The sequence below is a fragment of the Hemibagrus wyckioides genome, linkage group LG03, assembly GCF_019097595.1.
Source record: "Hemibagrus wyckioides isolate EC202008001 linkage group LG03, SWU_Hwy_1.0, whole genome shotgun sequence".
In the NCBI taxonomy this organism is placed as follows: domain Eukaryota; kingdom Metazoa; phylum Chordata; class Actinopteri; order Siluriformes; family Bagridae; genus Hemibagrus; species Hemibagrus wyckioides.
In genome coordinates, this window is record NC_080712.1 from 12320702 (window position 1) to 12345748 (window position 25047).

The following is a 25047-nucleotide window of genomic DNA, read 5'->3' on the forward strand; positions in this document are numbered from 1 at the left end:
TATCCCTAATGTGCGTGTGTGTATATGGGTTCTGGATGATTCGCACTGACTGCAGTTGGTAAACAGCAGTAATTAAAATTTTCATATCCAAGTGTGAAGTAGAACAAGATGCTCCTGCAGTATTTTGACTTTACAGTGCATATTACCCCACTGAGAGATATAGCAAGCGAGAGCAGAGTGCAAGGGAAACTGTGTGGGATTGTGGGAGTGTGTAATGCAAACTGAAAGACTGCTCTGTCCAAGTCTGCATAGTCTCACTCCGGTACAGAATGTGGGATCTTTGGGCTACTCTGCCGTGACGTGAGCAGCAGGGCTGTTTTGGCTGAGAGACGTGACGGAGGTGGAAGACTAAATTTACACTCTTTTTCCCGTTACCCCAACAGAGTCAAGCAGCCGTGACATGACTGGTGTCCAATGTGTCCGTTTCTACTTCTGTACTGTAGCCAATTATAAAAACCAATAAAACCAATTAGCGCTGTTCAAACAACAATCACAACAAACAGGCCTGAAGAACACTGCTTATGTAAAGGGGGAAAAAAACTTTTCTTCTTGAGATTACGTAACAGCCAAGTGTGTGATATTTGCACATTCCAAGATGTTTTTCCTTGAACTACATTAAATGAACAACAGATTTTTATGTCCAGGGTTTTTATAAATTAAATGTTACCTGGAAGACAAGCAGGCTCAACAACCAGAGATACAAAATAAACCCTGCTATTTACAATGGTTTTTGCAGGTATGTAACAATGCGCTCTACTTGTAAATCTCACCACAAATCATCCACGGAGTGATCTGTCTGATGATTGAATGGTTTGTACTAGTTGTAATAATTAGCGTGGATTATCTTGGATTACAGATGATCTCGTACAGACGATCACACTGCGAAACGGACTCGGATACTGCGTTTTATTTGTGATGACGTGCAAATACAATGTGCTACATCAGAGGATTAGGACTACGGCTACACGGTCGTCACCTCCCTAGAAATTCATACTCTTTCCCCCCCCTTAGGCTGTATTAACGCACTTTAAAGTAACTGGTCATACTTTATTACATTATGTTAAAGCGATCACATTTTTAGTATATTAAGTTTCCTGGCAACAAAAACGTTTGGCATATGGCAGCAACCGAGAGGTTTCATTTAACTGGTGGGCTAGATATTAAATCTATTTGTCAACTCTGGTAGATTGCATATCACTGCTTGCATATATAAGGATCGTTCTAAAGACATGATAAAAATAAACGGATCTAAGAAGGCAGCATATTGGTTGTGACAGATGTGCTTACGGCAGCCTCAACAAAAGAATACGAGTCCTCAGGCTTACATATTCTATGTTTACGGCTTTAAACCGAGTTTCAAGTAGATGTTAACGCCATCTAAAATATTGTATATATAACTGAACCTCATTGCCTTTTCAACATCAAAAGCAGTGAAGTCTAAACCCCAGGTCCTGCACCTACAGCACTGCTATCTCTCTCTCTCTCTTTCTCTAACACCAGAGTGCTGATTCAAGCTCATCATCATTCAGCCTGACCCTGCTTTATTCTCCACTGTAGCCATCATCATCCTGTAAAACTGCCAACTCTTCAGTCACACAGCCTCAGTCATCGCAGCTCAGACAGATTCCTGCACACACCAGTGGCTGGCTTTCAGTGTCGTGTCCCTTACTCTCTCCTTTCCCCAGTGCCTAACAAATTAGAGAATTAGCTATACTATTTTAGAAAAAGTTTCCATGCATCCTAAAACACTGTCCACCCCAATCTAATATCCATCTTTGGGCTAACCTGTTCAGCTGTCTATCTGTGCTAAAGAGAAGAGGAAAAGACATGCAGATTACGTGAAAGGTTGATAGTGTACCTTTCCTACCTTTCATGTCCTCCTCTTCTGTAGTGTTACAACTCTCCATGGACCCCTGGAACGACACAAGAGGGAGAGGGGAAAGAAAACAAAACAAAAAGGAGAGAAAGGTTAAAAGGTCACTTAGGACTTATGAGTTTAAGTTTGGCTGATACACAGACACAAACGCGCACACACACACACACACACACCGCCAACCACATAACCATGGTCAAACACACTTCCTCTGTGGAACACACCAAGCCCTGCACAAACCAGCCATGTCCTGAGAGAAGGCGAGCTTAATAAGCCAAGCACCACGACACAGTTAGTACATGGGACCTAAGACAAGTCAGGGAAAGTGAGGTTTTTTGTTCTTCTCCCCCAAGTCTACATGAGTTTATTAGTTAAGAGTCAGAGGTCTCAGTAGGTGAGTGGGTTCCTTGAATACCAATTCAGCCAACTGGACCAAAACCTGCCTTACTTAATTTGCAGGCATGAAGAAGAGAAAAAAAAAAAAAAAAAATCCACTGTTCTAATTTATTTATGCATTGAATTGGCTGATTTGCAATTCAAAGTGAGCTCTGGATGGTTCGTTTCTGAGTGGTGATGGTGCAGTATTAGTGGTGTTAGTGGTGAAAACTGCAGAGCGCTGCGGAGCTGGCAGCTGAAGCCGCTTACCTTGACGCCGTCGGCTGGGTTGTGCACGACAGTGGTCTGTGGTTCCTGAGAAAGGCAGGAGACAGTTTACCATGCAGAGGAGGGGGCAGTAGGAGGGGGGGTTAGATAGAGCCCCAAACTCCGAAACTAACAGCTTAAAAACTAGACCACTGCTACTACTAAAGCCAAGTGCAGAGGGCTGGAGCACACACAGCAGGAGATGAAAGACACTGGTAAGCTGTCGAGAGCACTATGTGAGATCTATCTGGACAGACAGGTGCTATGCTTTGGGCTGATGAAGTTTTCAATAAGTAGTGAAGCGAATAGAAGAGCGAAGAGTAGGGACAAAGTCGCTTAACCCCATTTACTAGGCTCACACACAAAGTGACACAAAGCACTCTATAAGCACTGTACCATGTTACAAACACTGAACACACTCCCCAAAAACAAACACACACACACACACACGTGCGTGCACACACACACACACAAAACAGCAGAAGATGCAGTCCCAACACAGCATAAGCCACTTTCTTGAAATATCTCTGAGAATTTCAGCCCCTTTATCTATGTGATCTAAAAGTCATAGATGCTATAGAGAGAAAGAAAATGCCGCTGCAGTGGACAAACAGACGAGAGCCGTGATCCAATTGTGAGAGAAACAAAGCAACCACAGCAAGCAGCTCAGTTTCATAGCTACAGGGTTCTTCTTGTCTCTCTGATATCATTTTGTTCCATGTTAGTATTTAGATTTTTTTCAATAAAACTTACTCATAGCATTGACTGCCACCTTCAAAACATTAAAGCTGATGTTCTACTGATGAATATCAGCATCAATACTGATGCTGCTGATATGCTTAACAGCACAGTACTATAACTAATGAAAGAGAAACTTGGAGTTCCGTTTCTTCCTCTTTCAAGACGTTATATAAAGTTGAGTGCAAAAGTTTGCACGAATGGTAGCTCAGTGGAAAAAAAGAGGTGTGAGGCAAACATGTTAACCACTAAGCCACCATGTCCCCCAATAGGACAAGAAAAAAAAAAAAGTGATACAAAAATAGATGGAGAAGGGCGGCATTTAGAAATGAAAAGTAAACGCTTAAACTAACATTATATTCATTTCTATGGAAATGCTAAAATCAGTACACCTGATCATAATAAACCTTTGTCCCTGAGGGCATGCAAACTCTTGCAGTCAACTGTAAGTTCTGGGTATAATATAGTTGTTACAAATCAAGAACTGTAATGCAGGCGGGAAATAATTGGAAATAAAAGGAACTGCATCTTCTAAACTTTATAACTTTCTAATAGAAGTGAATCCTGTTTCACCTAGACACGCCGTCAGGGTACCAGATATTAAGCACAAGCTCATATCTAGCATATCCATTGTTTTGTCCCAAAGAAAGGTTTAAAAGGGTTAAAGATACACAGGCTTTCATTTAATAGCAAAGACTTCATTTTCATTAAAATCTACATTTGTGAATGGAGCATGTAGGTAAAACAGGACTCAAGGATGAGATTCAGTACACTTTTAGTTTGAATCATTAAAAACATTAGCAACATCACACATCTCTAAACCCAGGGCAGGAAGGAGGGATGATTAAAGTTGATTCAACTCAAAAACAAAACAGATGAGACAAGCTGATGGAAAAAAAAAAAACCCACTAAACAGAAATGTGTGAACTGCTAAATCAAACATGAGTAAAGCAACAATGAGGAAATAAAGAGAGATGAAGTACCATCGGTGCTGTGGATGATATGCTGCTGTCTTTGGTGCTGCTGCTTACTACACTGTTTTTATTGTTGTTTGTCTGTGGCTGGGGCAAAAAGACAAAACACAGGGCAAAAATGATTTCTGATCAATTGATTTTCCAAATGAAATTAAGTCCAAAGGCCAATCGTCTTCACAGGAGCGGCTTAACTTGCACAGCACATCATATATCCTCCTGCCTTCTGCTATTATACACTGATATATACAAGGTGTCTGCATAATACCGCAGATAGAAAAACAAAAGTGGTCTTTTCACTGTGCATTCAGGAACCTATGGATTTGCACTACTGTGACTAAATCAAGGAATAACTTACGCATGTGTGAAAGTCACAGATCTGTGTGTGCACTCCTTTAAACATTCACAAGCTACAGACTAACCATCATGAATAGCCTAAAATGTTAACACTGCTCCAGTGCTGAGCAGGAGCCATTAAAAAGCATTGAAAAACAGCTTGACGTTCGACGAGGTTATCCTAAAGCATAAGGGGAAATGTCAGATTAAATAATAAAAGGATGATGCTCCTGCAGAGAGATAAACTGGTACCTACGGAGACAAAAATAACTTCACATCAGTTGCATCTACCGAAACACTTACAAGGCTATAATTAACAACATTATATCGGATATCATGGAAGACATTGTTCAAGTCTCTGTGGAGGAATGCTACAGGTCCCTGACAGCCCACTGCATGCAGTGAAAAAAAAACAAAAAACACACAATCTTTTGTGTTAAATATATATAGTATAGTATATGAATACTGTTGGCTTATGTAAGTAATGACTACAAATAAACAAAAAGCATCTTAAAGGAGCTGTAGGTATTAAAATGCAATTTAACAGTACAATTCTCATGGTCAAAAAAAAAAGCAAAAAAAGCAAATGTATTACAACAACATATTTTTCCCATTCATTTGTTTCATTCGTTCCAAAGAAGGGTGAATGTAAACACTGAATGGAACTTATACAGTTGAACTATAATGTGGATCCTTTAAGCACTTTAACATGTAAGGAAACTTCGGTTGGAAAGGAAAAATACACAGACATTTTCTGTATTTTAGGACACGACTATATGAGCTGTTGACTGACTCGACACAGCCCATGCAGGGTGAGGTTTCACAGAATTTGTAAACTGAAGCCCACGGTGTTTGCTCAGAGGATTGTTTATACTGAGTCTGTATTCAAGCCTCTGATATCATTATTCAATCAAAATAGAAAGAAAAAAAGAGGGCTGGCGCATTACTAGTACCACCTTTCCAGTGCAAATATTTACGCACTTCTGAAATCCTTACAGTCACGCGATAAAGAAGGATGTCTAAAAGAACAAAAGTGAACTCAAAACAGAGTGAGAGGCACAGCTTCCCTTTTACAATACTATAGGAAAAAAACATATCAATTTCATGCTCGTATGTACAGACGTATATTAATAAATGTACAATAGTCTGTTCATTTATGAGAATGTGTCTCGGATTAAACGCTTCATTATATCTCCGCATGATGCCGCAATCTAACTAAGCCACACTCAAGTTTGTGTGATGGTGGGAAGAATAGCATCCAAGGAATAAAAGAGAGTAAAGTAAGTGCTTTGTGTTTGAGTGTGTGTGTGTGTGTTGAGTCAGGCCTGATCTCGTGCAGTTGAAGCAGAGGTAATGGGTGGTGTGCATAGTGAGATGATCGCACATGCATAGATAAAAATCTGAGCTTTGCAGGAATCCTAAAACATCCGTGAGATTTGACTTTGTCTCGGCGTGATGATCTAAATCAGCATTCCTACATATTTGCCATTTTGCACAATTAGTCAAAGTGCACATTGAAATATTCAAGATTTACTACTACAGCTCCCAGGCCACATACAACTCCATCATTGCTAACATCTGTCTATCGGATCAACACCCGGGGGCGGGGGGAGAAACCGAATGCTGCTGCTGCCTATTAAATGCAACCAACCAAAGACAGAACACCAGCGCATGAGAAATGATCCACATATGTATATGCATAAACTATGCTTGCAAATATGGAAAAATAAATCAAGTATAACTGTGACGAGTCTAAAAAAAAGCCTTTCTTCACTTTGGCAAGCTAAGAATGACGCAACATGTCAGCAATCGGTACGGTGAGAGACATGACCTGCTGCGTTGTGGGGTTGCGGGGTGCTACAGTGGTGGATATGGTGCTTGGGTGTAGGATATACTCTGCAACAAGGTGCAGTCTATCTGAAGACCAGGTGAGATTAAATATAAGAGCGATAAAAATGATGATTTGTGCACTTCTGAGAACTCTTCTGCCACAGAAGGCTCGGAGATGTGCTGGTTACAGCATGGAATGTTTAAAAGGTCCACTAAGTAATAAAATAAATGGCCCTGGATCAAAACTAGCACTCCGGCCTCGTAAACAGGAGCACAGTGCCACTTTTAGTCTGCCTCAGCTTTTTCTTGGCCTGGGCTTAACATTACGCAACGCTGCTCTGTTATGACAAGTGAATAGGAAGCAACAGCAACATTCATCTTAGTGGACCTTAAAGGAGTATGTGGTGTGATATGCACAGATACATGCATGTGTGTGTCAGTGTGTATGTATAAAACCAAAGAGAATGGCTGCGATGTCTGATCGAACAGAAAAAGGTCCAATGAGGAAAAAAAAAATAAAATTACTAGCATCTCAACCAAAAAAAAAAAAGAGGAACATGGAAAAGTGAGGGGAGACATAGAACAGATCTCACCATCAAACAAACACTGGAGCTTGACTTCCTTTTCTGAACAGTGTGAAACACAGAAGGTAAAAAAAAAAGGAAAAAAAACAAGATAGCATAGGAGCACAGGGGGGAAAAAACGAAGCCAATGAAAATAGGAATAGAAAAATATAGCTGTGCATTATAGGATCTTTTAGAAAAAAAAAACAAAAAAAAACAGGAAGAGAAGGAATAACCAGAAAAACCTTCAGTGATGAGTGACGGATAATCTAAAGAAAACGTGTACATACACAATATATCTAACTTTATTAAAATAATCTCTATATAAACATATTTCTCTAGGTGCAATTAGGTTATGTAACCGAATTGAGCTGAACACCTCATTTTGAAAGATAGATTTTAACTCTGGATAAAATTTACCAACTATTCACTGCATGCACTGAGACTAGTACAGGGAAGAGTAGACCTAACTTACATCAACACTTACACCTGATCCCATTATACAAGTCTGAGACAGTAGAGGATGGAAAGAAAGAAGAGAGGGAGGAAGGGAGGGAGGAAGGAAGGAAGGAAGGAAGGAATGGAGGGAGGGAAGGAGGGAGGGAGGGAAGGAGGGAGGGAGGGAGGGAAGGAGGAAGGAAGGAAGGAATATGGATAGAAAGGAAGAACGCAAGCGAGGAAGGAAAGAAAGGATAGGAAAGAAGATGGATAGAAAGTTAGGGAAGGAAGGAAGGAAGGAAGGAGGGAAGGAATATGGATAGAAAGGAAGAAAAAAAAGTGAGGAAGGAAAGAAAGGATAGGAAAGAAGATGGATAGAAAGTTAGGGAGGGAAAGAAGGAAGGATGGAAGGGAGGGATGGAGAAAGAAAAGAAGGGAAAGGAAAGAAGATGGATAGAAAGGAAGGGAAGGAAGGAAGACTGATAGGAAGGATTGAAAAGATGTGTGCGAGTTAATAGTGACGAAACAGAGAGGGTGGGGCACTGACATCCCTATAAAGATTACTATAAAGTAATTTATTGAGCTAGTCAGAGTGTGAAAGTGTGTGAGTGAGAGTGTGTGTGTGAGAGAGTGTTTGAGAGAGAGAGTGTGAGAGTGTGAGAGAGTGCGAGAGTGTGTGTGAGAGAGAAGGGGGTTCAGACAGAGCTTACCTTCACTCCATCAGACTTTTTGTTCAGTAAACTTTTGCATGCTGAAAAACAAAAGACAAAGCACACAGTTCAGGATATCTTTTAATGCTATGTAGAAGAGCTGGCCAGAAAAAGCACTGCAGTGTATCTCCTGACGAATAAAGTGCCAGAGGAGACAGATGATGTCGGCGTCCGCAGTGCTGTGTCCTTCAGTTCATTACAGCTGCTATATCCCCAAGCGCTGGGAAACCATGAAGCTGCTCATGATGTCGTGTCCTCACTACCATCTAATACAACACACTGTATATTCTATATTTGCATGCATATATTAGAATATTCCCCTTGACACACACACACAAAAACATACAGAATGGTTTCACACACAGATGGATACAAACACGAAGGCAACACTGAGATGTTGTTGACACATGACAGAAATGAACAGAGTCTCCTCACAAACATATTACAAAAACGATCACTAGACCTCCAGTTCTTTTGTGAATCCTAAAATTCTCTTACCTTCCAATTGGCAAAAGGTAGGAAGAGAGGCAAGAAAAAAGGTTGAGATTAGAAGCAGTCAGTGATATGTTTTGGGGAAAAGCTAGCAGAAAGTTTGTCTTTTCATGCTTGGTCCATGCAGCGAGGAAGCTACTGCCTCGACATGCAGCTCTGGATAACAAGCAGATATCTTTACTGCCTCCAGCGGGTAGACAGGTAGACCAACACAAGACCCTTGTTTAACATGCAATAATCAGGCAGAGGGCTTATTCAACGCTAATACTAAGGGCAAACCGAGTGAAAGTTACAGGTTAAATTACAGGTTAAGGTCAAACAACAAAGTTGTTGTAATACCTGATGTTAGAAGGGACAATTAAAGTTATTTACAAACTGTATCCCAGGGGTGTCAAAAATATGGCCTGTGGTACATTTTTAATCTGGCAAGGCTCTACATAAATAAAATAAAATAAAATAAAATAAAAAAATAAAATAAAATTACAAACAATACAAAAATTATTATTATTATTAAAGTATTATTAAATTAAATGTGATTAGTGGCCAATAATTAAATAAACTGTGCTACAAGAGCCAGTCTCTTTTATTCCACTAGGGGCAAAACAGAGCATCGCTTCCACATTCAGTGCCGCATCCCTTATGGCGTCCGAATCATAATACAGACAAAAAGAAATACTGCACTGAATTCTCTACACTGGATCCAATTCAAATCAAACACCCTCAAGCAGACCTTAGCCTCAAGGCAATGGACCAGCAGGCATGCCTCTTGGATACTGATGCAGGAAAGAGTCTATTTTGCATCCCATTTTCCATGCACACGCACACACCCACACGCGCACACACACACACACTCTCCCGGACACATGCTGAACAGCACGACATGTCTGCTCAACTCAAACACTGAAACGAACCCACTGGCCCTCTCTGTGGTCCAACACTTCATATATGAAAATGCATGCTGACACATGAGCATTAACACACACACACACACACATACTCTCATACACACACTATTATTTCAGCATATAGCATCATCATGTGTTTTCTATACAAACAACACTGTCGCTGCAAGGCTGCACCCAAAAACCCAGTTTCTCAGTGTGTAACTCCAAAAAAAAACTTAGCACTGAGCTTAATAATTACTGTAGCGTGATACAATCATGAAATGGATATTTACTAAACTTCTCAACAGTCTGATTTGGACAATGCCCCGGGATTAAAGGTTTAAGTATCACCCGGCCACCTACACATGCCTATCTCTCATGAGCTTCAAGCTCACAAGGCACAATACGTGATGCTTCCTTTAAAGACCTTACAAAGGATGCATAATGCTTTCAGAGGACGTTGCTTCTTGGATCAACCTGCATTTATTTGCAGTAATATATCTTTAAGAAGCACAACTTTTTTGATCTTTTCTCTCTTTGCTGAATGTTTCAGGTTTCAGTTCAAGCTTGCTTCAGCTTCACAAGTGAAATGTCAATCTGTACAGGAAATAATACACAGGTTTTGCAAGACAAGACACCCATCTCTATTTCATTTGTTTTCTTGTGAAATGTCTAATAGTAGTACAGCAAAGCAGCTAGATTTATGATGTAATCTTGAAGACATTGCACCTTTCAAAGGGGAATAAAAATGATAAAATTATCCGTTATATATAAATATTTTCTAAAGTAAGGATCCAGCACTCTCACTGAGGGGTTAACTGTCAGTGCCGATCCCAAGCCCAGATAAAAATGGAGGATTGCGTGAGGAAGGGCATCTGGCATAAAACCTGTGCCAAAATCTAACATGCAGATCGGATGATCTGTTGTGGCGACCGATGGACATCATCATCAAGTGACACTGTCTAATGTTGGGGTCGTATGATGTAATGTTTTATACTTGACCAGTAACTCAAAAAAGTAATCCCATGGTCATTGTTTCCATGATTAAAGCAAGAACTCTTTAATCTCAGCTGAAGTTATTGATTGTGGACCTGAGACCATGGAAGCTCATGTCTATTTACTGATCCGTGCCTAGCTGAATGACTGGCCCTGACACTTTTTCACAGTGCTGCTCAGGACAAACTGACACTATAGTGTCTTTTGCACTTAATAAAAAATTAAACGAAAATGCTAGTGCTAAAAAGTAACATCTCAACGCAGAGTTGATTTCAGGTGAACTGATGACCCCCTCAGGTGAATGGCAATACGTCTTCAAATGAGTCCTGACTCACTGACTTATATGTCCCAGACTATAGGCTACCTGGATTTCTGCTTTCCAGCTGCTGTGACATTATCATGTCATTATTGTCTCATGATGAAATGTCTCTAAACATCCAATCTTTCAGATACACAAAAATGGCAGTTTTGTCTGCTGCTAGCTAGTGACGATATATACGTTATGACCTAATTGTTTTAAGAATGTAGCGTCTATATAAAAATCAGTATAGTTACGAGTTTATTCTAACTTTAGCTTGCTATTATGTTAATATTAAATTTTAAATATTAATATTATGTCAGTTAGCCTGTCCTGCACTTTAGATTTGAACCAAAGTGCTGTAACCTTTTCTTTTCCAACCTGCCATACCCAACCATTTAGGAAAGGCTGATATTTTGAAATAGAGATGGTTATGATCGCTTTGGGATGATTAAAATGTTGAAAGGTTTTAGAGAAAGTAATTTAATAACTCCAGCCTATACTCAGGAGCATCTTATTGTCCAGAAAATATGGTCCTTTACTAGACATTTTACACTGAACCATCTGCTGAATTTGCCTACACAACTGTGCCCGGCGCTAGCATGTTTGCCCATCTGCATGTCGATCAGAGTGTGTGCAGTGAGAGTCGGTGCGTTCAGGGCAGACCATTCTCCCGCGTGCCAAACATGCGGGCAGAGTGAAGACTGAGAGGCAGATAATGCCCCTCTCCACACATACCTTCCTGTGCCAGCGCAGCCGTGCTGGTGGTGGGGGCGGCGGGGCTCGTGTGCTGCCGGCCCACTATTGGACAAAGAAGCATTCCGTTGGGAAGGACTAATGTGAGGCCTTGGCCCTTTACTAATGACAACTCACCGCATGCCCTCAAGTAACACACATCATCAAGCAAATCTCATGGCAGTTAGGGTGAGTTTCTATAGTCAGTCAGATGGAGTCATAAAATACAGTGCCAAGACACAAGATTAAAAAAAAAATTATGAAAATAAAGCTCTATTGTTCTAAGAAAGAGTACAACAGTGTGCTGAAAAACACTGGTAGTTTGGGATAATCTTGGGAGTACTCTTAGTCTACAAGTAACTCACCAGAGAAGTTTCTAGACACAAGCATGGTGGTCAGAATGGCCCCCTGTGGAAATAATACAAAATTCAATTTACTTATAGAATAAAGTCGAGCAGAGTATAAACACCGCATCGATGGAGTGAGTGACACACCTTCAGTTTTCTCCTGGCGTTGAATTTGCGCAGACACTCAACAGTCTCTTGGCGATGCATCATGGAAGCCACAGTGGAGCGTTGCTGCATGGGAAACAGGAGTGGGAGAATTTAGCAGGAGGAAGGAATCGCACCATGCATCACAATCGGCTCTGATTCAGTTTAGAAAAACAAGAGAGATCGTGAAATTCAGCATAGACACTATGCCAGTAAATCAAGCAGAGGAACGTCTTTGAATTCTAATATTACATCTTGATACGCCATATATTCGACAGGATAATATTAACTGTTTAACGGTGACAGGATATAATCTTGCCATTCTTTTGAGACTTGATCATGGTCATGGACTGAGACTCAGACGGAGGTCTAGGGTTTAAAACAGAGATGAATTTAGTACTATACGAGCAAATAAATGATCATATGCGATGCGATAACCCCGTAAGAGAACTCCCCTGCCGCACTGGGTAGAATTAAAGCAGTTACAGGCAGCAGTTTGGAGAAGCTACTGATAGAAACTGTAAAAACAGCATTAAAGCATAACACCTCATTTGTCAGTTTGTCACTGTTTGGGATACTGCTTAGTGTGTTTCACACTTCTAGCTTAGCCTTCACAGGTGCAGAGGCCTGAGTGTGCTGAATGAACACTGCCACAATAAAACTCCTTAAAGCTTTTAAACTTTAAAGTAAATCAACTGAGAGGAAAAGTATAAAATTACTGCAAACCTGTAACATAGAAATACAGATTCTGAAAGAAAACTTGATGAAAATCAATTAAATGTGTATTAATGTATAGAAATGTGTATTACGTGTAACTACTGAAAGAACAGAAAGTTTTAGTGATGATATCAGGTTCAATCAGAGCGGCTTATCCATCACTCCGAAGTATATAAGACGGATATATCGAACTATATAGCGTGACTCAGAATTAAAGGAATACACTATGAGAAAGACGGCAGTGAACAGACTCAGCCTAGATGAGGAAAGAGGACAAATTTAGTCCTGCAATCTGGTGAAAGGAGTGCTGTGTCTGAAATAAACTCATTCCCTATTCATCATACACTGATTCGCTTTATTACTGAATTTTCAGGGGCAAAATCATATTCAGTGTATACTGCACGATATTAACACTCCTACTGCACCATACATCTTGTGGTACCGATGCATACTAGCTTTCTCAATGCGTAAAGAGTTATTTCAGGGACTGTATCTCTATATAAAATGTTCAAAGTGATTATATAACATAACACATTATGAAGATGTTAATCGGGAGCACTGATGAATAAGTGTTGTCTGAATTCAGTTTGTTGTCACTTTCACCGCTGCCCTCCCTACAGCGCCGTATAAAAAGTATATAGTGAGTGAGGGTACAATTTTAGACGCAGCAGGAATGTTTCTCCAACACCTCGACTGAATCGAAGAACCAGTAATTACACTTCCCAGTGCACAGGATCAAATCCAGTGGAATTCATGGTGGATAGGAGTAGATGACTAGCTTGCTGACTTGGTGGAGTTTATTTCTGCCAGAACTCTCTCTTCTCTGTCTTAATACAAACTACAGCTGAAACAGCAGTTCCTATTTTGGAGCCTTCTCAGCACTTTATTCAATCCAGCAGTTAGTTTCAGCTTTTGATGCTCCACACCCATGAGATACAGAGTGCCTGACATCTTTTGTGGACTTTTCTGGAGACATCCTTCAAAATGCTATCTGATCCGTGCTTCCATGTGCTTGCTTCAAGAAAAACTAAACTTTTGAACAGTGAGCTTTTTGGAGCAACATAGTTACTGGAGTTAACAAAAAAACAAACAAAAAAAAAAACAGACCAGTCACAGAATCCTACCGTTAAAATGATTTGAGAGTTTTGGTGTGAAACACATAATGCTGAGTAAGTATGACACTTTCAACAGGAAATGGTCTGTGGTTGCTCATCTACCATGTCAGTCAAATTGCCTCCCTCTGTGTAGGCAGGCAGCTCTCCATCACGTTTATTGACTTTTAGCAAAACTAAAATGTGGTTTGCGTTAATAAATATAAAAGAAATAATCAGGCTAAAATGATATCCTTCATGTGGTACAGCAAACCTGAGAGCTGAAATGTCGGCCAAAGACTCCCTGAATTTTTATTGGCAATTAAAAATACAATCTGCTACATATGAAACTTGTTTCTAAAAAAGATAAGGACTATAACTGTACAGAGTCATCTCATACCTGAGAATTAGTGTTCATTTGATTGCCTTATTGTAAATGAAGTGGCTAACTAGCTCAGCAAACATTACGCTAACCTAGTTAATTAGATTAATAAGGTTTCTGGGCAAACAAAATATGTAACTGGGCAGCACACTGGAGCTCTCACTTGGCAGGTGGGCAAGCTAATGAATTGATGATTTGCTCATCCCTGCTACTGGATATTAAAATTTCATGTGCTAGCAGACAGCATCTAAAGTGAAGTGCTTCACAGTGAATTAAAAATCATTCGTTTTTTTTTAAAGTTAAAAAACACGTGGGATCAATGTGGGCCTATATTCAGGTTTGCCCATGTGGTCAGAAAAAAAAAGGTTGTGTGCTATATCTAGCTTTTATAACATATCTAAAATTAAAAGTTAAGGCACTTACGCAGACCCATGGGTGCTTGAGGGCCTGGTCAGCAGTTATCCTCTTAGCCGGGTTGATGGTCAGCATCTGGTTGATGAGGTTTTTGGCCTCTGGAGTAACTGTGTCCCACTCAGGAGAGGGAAACTGAGACAATGATGAACATTTAAGTCACAAACAGATGTACAGTGAACACACATTAATTTAGTGCACACAATAAGAGAACTGCAATGAAAAACGAAAGAATAAAAATGACTAAATGGTCAACTTGAGCTCATAATTATCTATCTTTATTTTTAAATTGTTTCTACTACATTTAAACACTTTTTATTATCAACACTATTAGTATAGTTACGAAGTCAGAAGCTGATTTTCTGTTCTAACTTACATCTACTCTAGTAGAGCTTATTGAAAGCTATGTGCATTTAAGATTGATGGACAAGGGCTTCGGTGATTGATTAGAAAGTGACTCAACGCTAAATCTCAGCCAATTCAAAATTGATAGGGGCCTAAAGTCTGGGCTCGCCGCTCTCGGTCGATACGGCTGGCTGTGGGTGTGACGTTCCGCGTGTCACAGGTTTGACTGATTAGACTGCTTGCCAATTCAACTAGACTAATCGCCGCAAAGCAACACTGCAACAAATCTTTTTATCTGGCATGAATTGATCTGGAATCAAATCTAAAGAAGAAATGAAAATAATCAATGAAACACTGCAGGGAAAAATATACATTTAATTCTATATAAGACGGGTAGAGGAAGGAGAAACGCATTACTGCAGATCAGATTACTCACATCATAAGCTCCTGCCTTGATCTGCTGGTAGAGTTTGTGTTGGTCCTCATCCCAGAATGGGGGGTAGCCCACCAGCAAGATGTACAGGATCACACCTACACACACACACACACAGTGTTAAAGCCGGCAGAATGAAGCCTTAATGAAGGCCAGACAAAAAAGCAACAGCAGCATAGAGGACGTACCACACGCCCAGATGTCAACGGGCTTGCCGTACGGGTCCTTCCTCAGAACCTCGGGGGAGAGATAGCCAGGAGTACCAGCAAAACCTGCACAGAGTAACCAGAAACTCACACTACAGTGAAAAGACATTACTGTAGTGTTTTCCTACACTAAGATCAACACACTAGCGATGAGAATCAATGACAAAGCTAAATGAAGTTCCTGTTGATAGAGTTTTGAGTTCTGCACACACTGTTAAGCACTTTAAGCTAGGATAATGCTGCTTTTGTTGATTGTCAATACTTATTCCTTTCTTAAAAATCTAAAAGCATATTTGTGACTACACAGGTAAATATGACAAGAACGAGACCATATTTGGCTAAGCTCATTTTTTTTAATGACCTGCACAGTACTTATTTGCTTTCAGAGGTCAATGTGCACTCCACACATAAGCACAGGTCATCGCCAGTCAACATCCTCCTAAAGCCCTACTTAACAGCAGCACTGGATCCTCTCCAGCCTCACGCAGGGTAAAAAGAGACAAGGGCAAGATTGGAACAGGGATATGAGAGAATAATGCATGAAAGGAGCAGCTTGCATAATTTCAGGTCAATTAAGACTAATTTTACTTCACACCATAGCAGGTACTTTGCATAAAACAAAAAAAGGGGTGTGTGAATAGTGACTAAAGTGACTTTGCAAGGACCAAGTAGTTCTTGGGTTTAGTTAGGGAAACTGTGCTGCAGCAGATGTAGAGAATGATGTAGAAATTCTTCTTACCAAACCAGGCTTGCTGGTCTCCCTGCACCTCAATGGCCAGCCCGAAGTCAGCAAGCTTCACTGCTGCCCCCTTCATCTTACTGGCCAACAGCAAGTTCTCCGGCTAGGACACAGAAACAAAGAGTTGGGGTTTTGACAGAGGCTCAAAAATCATTTGAAGTACTTCCTAATTTGTGTTTCTGCCACACTGTAAAAAAAACCCAAAAAAAAAAAAAAACCCCAGAAGTATATTTTGAGACAATACACAAAACATTAAATGGGTTTTTAACTAAAGGGCTGTTCTCTCTCTATATGAATGTTTTAGGTCATGTTGCTCTCCTGACATGCTTTAGTAATAGACTGCTAGCTTAGTGCAAGTGTTTAGAATTATATTTAAGAGAGGTGGTCACTCTGTAAGCTTGAGTTTGGCCAATCAGCATCATTCAGTTCATCAAGCTCCATCCAAATCATTTCTAGCCTGCTACAACAATCTACTCTGAAGCAGAAATGAACAAAAATCAGTTCTGATTGTTCCCCCAAAAAGTTCATTTTTGTTTTTAAAGTAATCTCTCCAGGTATTTTTCTCACCTTTGGGGGGAAAAAAAACAACAACGCCATAATAAACAATCAGGTCAAAAGTGAAGAATCTGACATTTTCTCCTCTGTTATAAAGCTGTTTGGCCTTCATTAGAAGAACTTTCTATTGAACTGCGATACCTGGCACTTCAGCCTGCTCATCATCCTAAAGCCAATTATACTGAAGGTTATACTGAGCATTCAGAGAGAGGGCTTTAACAACTGTGATAAGCATTAGAAGACATCGGCGTACACCGCACATCCCATTAGGGGTCTTTCATCATTGCTCAGTTGGAATATTAAGCAGATTTTCAGTTGAACTCCAGGTGTAGTGAGTAGTGAGTGCAGGAAGATAGATGTGACAGCATGTTAATGTTTTCCGATGTTTAGTTCACAGAGTGGCAGTGAGAAGGGGGTGTTGGTTCATGCCGATAGGGCAGAGGTAAACCCTGTTGACTTCGCTATCCCAGAGGCTTTAGCGCACGATGAAGAGCATCCTTCGTCTAGAATCGTTAAACTTCTGAACGTAAATTTGGGGTTCTCTCCTGCTCTAATCAATTACATTCAAAATAATAATTAGCAGATGTGTTCAATCAGCTATAAATCTGCATTCTCTCCATCTCTCGTAGGCCAGGAGTGATGAATTGAATTAGAGGAGGCATATTAAGTCTAGTCCACCCCCTCCCGCACTGCAGTCTGACGTCACACCTTTTGCTATGGTAACCATCCCACCATGCCCCTTTCTCTCTCTTTAGATCGCTGTTTGTTTCTCTGTCTGTCTGCTGCCTCTGGCTAAAGGTAAGCTGTGAGAGACAGTCAAATGTATGTAAGCCTAGAGCAAGCCATTATTTGTCACACATACATTTCTTTCTTCACATTTCCCAGTTTGTTAGGAAGCTAAGGTCAGAGCACAGGATCAGCTATGATACGGTGCCTCTGGAGCAGAGAGGGTTAAGGGCCTTGCACATGGAACCGACTGCGTCAGCTTGGCAGAGCTGGGGCTTGAACCCCTAACCATCTGATCAGTAACCCAGAGCCTTAAAGCTTGAGTTACCACTGTCAAAAAATTGTGAGACAGAGAGAAAGGAAAAAAAGAAAACATTAAAACTGCACTCTCTAGCACCAGATCAGCCTATTCTACCCTGTTCTCATGTCACAGAGAACCGGAAATGGCCATGTGAACTATCAAGGGACATAATTCTCCACAGTTCCTTGCTCCTTTCCTCCAATTTATATACATACAAACAAACAATCACGTGGATCTCATCACTCATCACCTAGAGCCCACTAGATGATCTGTACTACTTTTTGTGTGCAAACAATGGAGCCAAATGAACTGTTGAGATGCACGCTGAGAGGAAACAAACACAGCATGTGCTGAATCTAATGGAACTTCCAGTCTCAATGATGAACCATAAACGATAAATATGTCCCCTGTGCATTAGATGTTGTTTTTCCTGCTATTGTGGTTGCTGGCTGTTCATGTGATAGCGGTCAACCACACCCTGATGTCAAGACTCAAAACAGGGTTGTTAGAGAGAGAGAGAGAGAGAGAGAGAGAGAGAGAGAGAGAGAGAGAAAAATAAAGGCAGTTCTCCAGGGCAGTAAATGATGTTTTGCAGACTTCGCGTTGCAAGCCTGTGTGTTCACATGTGATGCCACGCAGTTGCCAAGTGAAGGGGGTTCAAGCGGGATTGGGGTCATTTGATGACGTGCTCTGCTTTCAGCACAGGTTTCCATAACAACGGCATGACTCACCTTCAGGTCCCTGTGCACAATGTCATGCTGGTGAATGTGGCTCACGCTCTCCAGGATCTGATTAATGCAGTGACTGAGAGAGACAAAGAGAGAGAGACGGAGAAGATCATAGAGGGGGCAGAGAAAATCAATCTCTTAACACCAGGAAACTATGTACGCAAAACAAGACGGGAAAAGTTAAAGCTGCTGTATATTTCTAACGGGCAGGTATGCACTCTTCTGAATAACTGTGTGGATGGATGGTTCGGTTTTATGGTTACACTGCCAGAGAAAGTCCACAGAGTATGAATTGATAAATTTAGCATGCCACCTAAGGGGTAAAGCGAATTTTCTACTGTTGAACATTCATCATTGCGCGCTACGTCGACAGCCCGAAACCTAGTTATCTGAAACCTTACAAACATTTTGTCATCTGAAAAGCTTATAAAGACTTTAACTGTTAGATCAGCTGCCAACCTCTTAATACTCACAAGAAAAGGAAAAAATGACTAACACTGGCACCAATGGAGCTAAACTGAATCCACAGGTTAAAAAAGGAAAACTAATTATTATTAAAAGTCTGGGTTAACTTGGGGGTCGCTAAAGCTCTTGATTTCATAGAACCAAGTGACAAAAATGAAGCCTTTGAAAGCATGCCAAGCACGCAGCCTGTGGGTGGCACACACAACACTGCGTCTGTGCTATAATCTGGAAAACTAGGTGGCAGGCTTGGCCTCCAGGCTTTCTGGCCCTGTATTGTGTTTAGAGTATTTCTGCTGCCCACTGCTTCAGTAAAGTTGACCTAGATTATCTTTCAGTCTGATCCGTCCCAGCAGCTTCTATGGGTGAGCATTAAATTAAAAAAGGAAGATGTCTTAAACAGACAAAAGACTCTTTAATAAATACTGAATAGCTATAACTAATACGTGCCACCTCATGTCCAGCGTTCCCGGATAGACTCCGGATCCACCGTCACACTGACCAGTGCCAAGCTGTTAGTGACGACGAACAAATAAATAAATGTAACAGGAAGTCCTTGGTGGAAGTGGCCTTAAATCAGCTCTCTCTGTGACTAAGCTAAATTATTAATTCATAAACATGAGCTAAAACTCAACACGGGTATGGTTTGAGCTTTGAATGTTGCTTATTTCCTGTGACTCGTAGCACAGAAAGAAGATGCGGTTGATTGATTTACTCTGATGCACTTCATGCTTAAGAATAAGTCTTGGGATTAACTCCATCTCCTAGATAAGACGACTCGCTCCGACGACGTACAACACATTGGTATCACTCCCGGCTTTTTAACTAAGATTTTCTTTGGTGTTAAGACCATTTTCGCAAGTAATTCTCAGAAGCTTTAAACACACTAGCCCAAGGCTAATACTCGTAATGGACTTCAAAAGACTTTAGACATGAAATGCTATCCTTTGTGATGAGGAGAAGTACTGCGCGTGTGAAAAGTACATCGGTGTTTTAGCTTTTTTGACAGGTTTTAGAGCTGCCGTCGGATGTCTGAGGCATTTCTGGTGAACTTGAAGAAAATTTCAACAAGTGTCTGTTTTATAGAACACAGCGGGACGCATCTTTTAAGGTTATGCTCACACATGCAGCTAAAATCAGGGTTGATCCAGTGTGAGAAAGATTTTCTGTATGAGGAAAGAAAAGAAAGAAAAAGAAAGTTCAAGCTACGTTTGGTTTCAGATCAGGTTCTCTCACCTTGTGACTCAATTTGACCGGTTAGATTCAATTTTTATGGTCTGCTTTTCTTGCTTTTCTGTAAACATCAGCGGATGCATCGTGACCATTTGAGTATTCAAGACTTTACACACCGCATCCACAAGCGACGAGGTGAGGAAAAGGGCGTATCCGTGTTTCGAGTTTGGCCTGTCTGATCTCTGTGCTTAAAGGTTTTATTTTGCCGTCTAGACGGGGTAGGTTTAGAACATGTATGCACGAACAAGGCTCTTACTCGAAACGCAATCGGTGATGAAATCTCCACATTGGCAGCAAACCAAGAAGCCAACTTTCGCCTAATAGATGTGAGCGCACCTGCGACGTTGCTATAGCAACCGGTGTGAATGTTGAATACACTTCACACGCAGTCTAAAAAAATCGTATTTGATAAACAGTCTGCTGTGTGAACAAAGTCTACATTACAGGTAAATAATACTGCAGCGTCATTGTTCTTCGGTGACTATTATTTACACAGATAGGTAATTAACAGGGTATTATTTACAATAGTGGCTTGGAAAACACTCCTCCATAACAGGACTTTTTGTTTTGTGTGTGTGTTTTGCAAGCACTAAACTGGACCCACCTGGCATCAGCTTCACTATAATACTCTCTAGCAACAATGTCTTCGAAGAGCTCTCCACCAGTGACACTAGAGGCAGAAAGAACAAGGGGTTTGTCATGATCACAAGGCAGAAACATGTACGAAAGTAAACCACGAATACACAACACAGATGAATCGATTAAAAATGAAGAAAAATAGGAGAACTAGTCTGGACTACCATTTTGAGCAGTGTTTAAACCAGGGGTCTCCAACCTGTTCTCCTCTGAGAGCTACTTTGACAAAATGAAGGTGGTCAAGAGCTAAAGTTATATTATTATTAACATTTATTTATACAGCTTATTGCCATAAACCAAACCAGCTATTGTGTTGTGTGAACGTGTCAATGTCAAACAGGGATATTTTGCAATAAAAAATCATTAAGTTCACATAAGCAGCAATGCTGAGTCGAGTTCACTGATAAACACAACAGCTTTGCTGACTAGACTTATCAGTTATTACGGTCAGATTTCCGTCATTCACACTGATTCTGTTATTGGTCAGCAAATTGTTGCTTACAAGTCTCATGACACATACCCTGATGTCCTCAGCAAGAATGAAAAAGACTCTTTTCTTAAAAAAAGAACACACCTTCAATATGGAAGTTAATATTAATCTTAATCTTAAAAAAATGCAGAGACCTGAAATCGTATTGGGATTAAATAATAGTATTTTTATGGCATTCGTATCTATTTGTGAGGTGAATATTAAACAGAGCTTTACTCCAAAACACCAGGTGCACTCATAAGAAATGTCCACAGCTCACTCGTCCTGCATCTTTAACAAACCGCAGCAGGATAGATTCATTCAGGGGCTTTGCTTTGGCAGCAGCTTTATTCCAAACGCTGTTGAATGGATCCGCCATGTGTTTTCTTTATCCTTTATGCAAACTACTTCAATTTGTGCTTATAGATTTAAGTTTATATGACGATTCCATGTCCGGTCTTGGTGCTAGCTGTGTGTGAAATCGATTAAACTGCGTGATGTGGAAAGGGGCGAGACGTTTGAGAGTTTCATTGGGATGAAATTTTATTTTATTTTTACATATCTACATGGATCAATGTACAATGTGGTTGATTAGGATGAAGAGTAAACGGGTTTACTGAGTTATAATTTGATTTCATCCATTTTGTACATATTCTATGAAACTTGACCTACTCAGAAGTGTGTCACGATGTGTATGAGACCCTTGGTTTAAACTGAATAAATTATTCACCCAAACAATTGCTGGTAATAAAAATATAAAATCCAGTGAAATGAAAGATCGTGACTTTCCAACATTGTGTGCGTTTGTTTCTTTTGGCCACACTGCCCAAAATTGTGAACCCTTAAAAATGAAACCCTTACAGAAACCCTTAAAAATGTAAGTGATGAGTGTTCTTGTGCCGTACTGAAAGTTCCTCATGACAGGGATTTGGAATCCAGTGAAGAAAACTTTCACTGAACTAAATAAAAACTGAACTGAAATACATCTGCTGAGAATGCAGAAAAGCAGCACCACATCAATGCATCATCCAGTGTGTATATATATATATATATATATATATAAAAATATAAAAAGAAATGTCAGCTGAGATACTCACAGGTCAAAGACAAGGTAATGAAACCCTTCCTCTGAGATACTGTCATGGAGTCGCACTGAGAAAAGAGCCAAAGTGAGAGAGAGAGAGAGAGAGAGAGAGAGAGAGAGATACAGAAGGTGAATATATATGTCAAAGAACAGAAGAGTCAGGAGAGTTAGCTTAATGATACAGATTCAGCAGTTTGGCCTGAAGTGGGCACATAAAGAGTGACAGGAGTGACATCTACCCAAGTTCACATATAGATCGCTTGGTCCATGATGCATTTCAAAGGAGACCGAATTTTGCTGAGAACTCGACATTATACGAAGAGAAGCATGCAGTGAGAAATCTCAAATGAGGAGCGACGTCGAATGTAATAAAAGACAGAAACTACAGCACTACAGATATCACAAATCATATTCCTAATAGTTTACTTCATGAAGGATGTACTTTTGGCACATGCACAGAAATGCTGTAAACCATTGAGGATTCCAAAAAATCTTTCTACTTCTAAGAAAAACACCAGTAACAGTGGAGTAAACAGTAATAAACTAAAACTCAGTATTTGTAGTGATGTCACTTTGCTTTCCCCCCCCCCCTCTTAGTTCCAGGTACAATTTGTGCAGACTTATAAGGAAAGTAGCTGGTAAGCTTTACTGAGTGTCTTGAAGCATCTGTTATTCAGTAGAATTTGTCACGTGTTTCTTTTTTGCACGTGAAACCCAGGATTCTTTCTGTTCTCTTACATACTACGCTGCTTTCTTTACTGATATGCAAAAATGTATCGCTATATTTTGAAAAATAATGCTTGGAAACCTAAAATCTGTTTGTACTGATGCAATAGTGAACAAATTAGGGTGGAAAAAAAATAATAAATTAGGGTGCCGAGACTTTTGATCTAATCTGTATCTGCAATTCTGCCACTTGTCCTGCTCCTTGACCAGCTGGGGTCACACAAAGGTGTCACTTTTTGGCAAACAATATTACAATAAATGATTGCTTAGATGCCTCCAAATGTCATCATCTGCACTTCTGTGTGATTGAGCGAAACAACTTACCTGATATTAACTATAAAACGCAATATTTTGTGCAGTGTTTGGACACGCACGTGTTCAGTATGATTGGATCTTGGCACTAATAGAAATCTGGCTGTGTCCATGAGGCGGATGTTCGTTCCTGTCATGTCTGTGGCCTGAGATACAGAGCCAGGGCATAACCAGAGCCAGGGCATAACCACTGGCATGGACACTCCAACACACACAACACCACAACACAAAGAAGACACTTTATATCTTGCATCGTAGATTTTTTGTTTCTGAGTAGTATTTACAAACGTTGCATATCTAGCACGGGGAAGCGTGTCATCCAAGAGTGAGTGAGCGCTTCATCAAATCATGCACACTGTGGATTAGCGGTTTATTTTTCAGGAAACGTATTAAAGCGAAAAGCCGTAAAAGCACTCTCGTCAACCTATCATGACCATCTGTCTTGCATCTAACACATCGTTATTCCAGATCCTTTTTCCCCACAGGGTCACAGAAATCTTTTTCTATGAAACAAACTGAAAAGCTTCTTGCCAAAGTTTTGAAAGGTAAGGAAAGGGCGGAGTGAAGTGGGGCACATTTCAGTTTGATTCAACTTTATCCAGTTAAAATCCAAAGCAGAAACACACCCCCCCTCTCTCTCTCTCTTTCTCTGACTTCACTGCATGCATAAGATAAGGTTAGGTAGTTTAACTAAGTTAGCCAAGTTAAACATGCAGTAAACTGAGAAGTAAATTAAAGTGGAACGTGATGGCGCATGTCAGATGTATCAAGTCTCGTTCAGTTTACTTTATAACACATAGTTAATCTGTTCATCCATGGAACCTGCAGCTGATTTCTATCCTACTTTTTGTGCCATACATGTAATATTTTTTGCTACTATACAGTACTTTGAACAACTAAATATATTATTAACGGCAATCATGCATAAATTGCACGTCCTGACTGGATGCATTACTGACGCCCAAATGGGTCACCTGTCATTTTCCTCCCACCAGCCATCAGCATATGACCGCCATCAACCGGGGAGGATGAAGGCTTCCTCTGAGACACGTGAAGTCAAAGACGTCTTTTTGAAATGCTGCATCACAGGGCAGATTGTTGTACCTGGAAGAAAGCACTTACTGCCCTCTTGCACTTACACCATTCAGGCATAACATTATGAGCAGTGACAGGTGAAGAGAATAACATTGATTATCTCCTCATCATGGCACCTGTTAGTGGGTGGGATATATTAGGCAGCAAGTGAACATTTTGTCCTCAAAGTTGATGTGTTAGAAGCAGGAAAAATGGGCAAGCGTAAGGATTTGAGCGAATTTGATGAAGGGCCAAATTGTGATGGCTAGAACACTGGATCAGAGCATCTCCAAAACTGCAGCTCTTGTGGGGTGTTCCCGGTCTGCAGTGGTCAGTATCTATCAAAAGTGGTCCAAGGAAGGAACAGTGGTGAACCGGCGACAGGGTCATTGGTGGTCAAGGCTCATAGATGCACATGGG

At 40.5% G+C, this 25047-nt stretch overlaps 1 protein-coding gene across 38 annotated transcripts in view; it reads right to left on the reverse strand.

Moving 5' to 3' along the window:
- The window catches only part of camk2g2 (calcium/calmodulin-dependent protein kinase (CaM kinase) II gamma 2), a 68968-nt gene that overhangs the window by 10213 nt on the left and 33708 nt on the right, over positions 1-25047 (reverse strand). For 3 of the 38 annotated variants that reach the window (XM_058386197.1, XM_058386211.1, XM_058386199.1), the window contains exons 4-17: positions 22529-22583; positions 20931-20996; positions 18635-18707; positions 16322-16424; positions 15565-15648; positions 15380-15474; positions 14611-14733; positions 12001-12084; positions 11872-11914; positions 11510-11572; positions 8102-8142; positions 4237-4314; positions 2519-2563; positions 1859-1913 (exon numbers count right to left, since the gene is read on the reverse strand). In XM_058386197.1, coding sequence (XP_058242180.1) covers positions 1859-1913; positions 2519-2563; positions 4237-4314; positions 8102-8142; positions 11510-11572; positions 11872-11914; positions 12001-12084; positions 14611-14733; positions 15380-15474; positions 15565-15648; positions 16322-16424; positions 18635-18707; positions 20931-20996; positions 22529-22583 — 1008 coding nt within the window. Of the gene's footprint in view, positions 1-1858; positions 1914-2518; positions 2564-4236; positions 4315-6983; positions 7017-8101; positions 8143-11509; positions 11573-11871; positions 11915-12000; positions 12085-14610; positions 14734-15379; positions 15475-15564; positions 15649-16321; positions 16425-18634; positions 18708-20930; positions 20997-22528; positions 22584-25047 lie in introns of all 38 variants that reach the window. The other 35 variants (XM_058386180.1, XM_058386192.1, XM_058386200.1 and 32 more) reach the window with 23 other exon arrangements.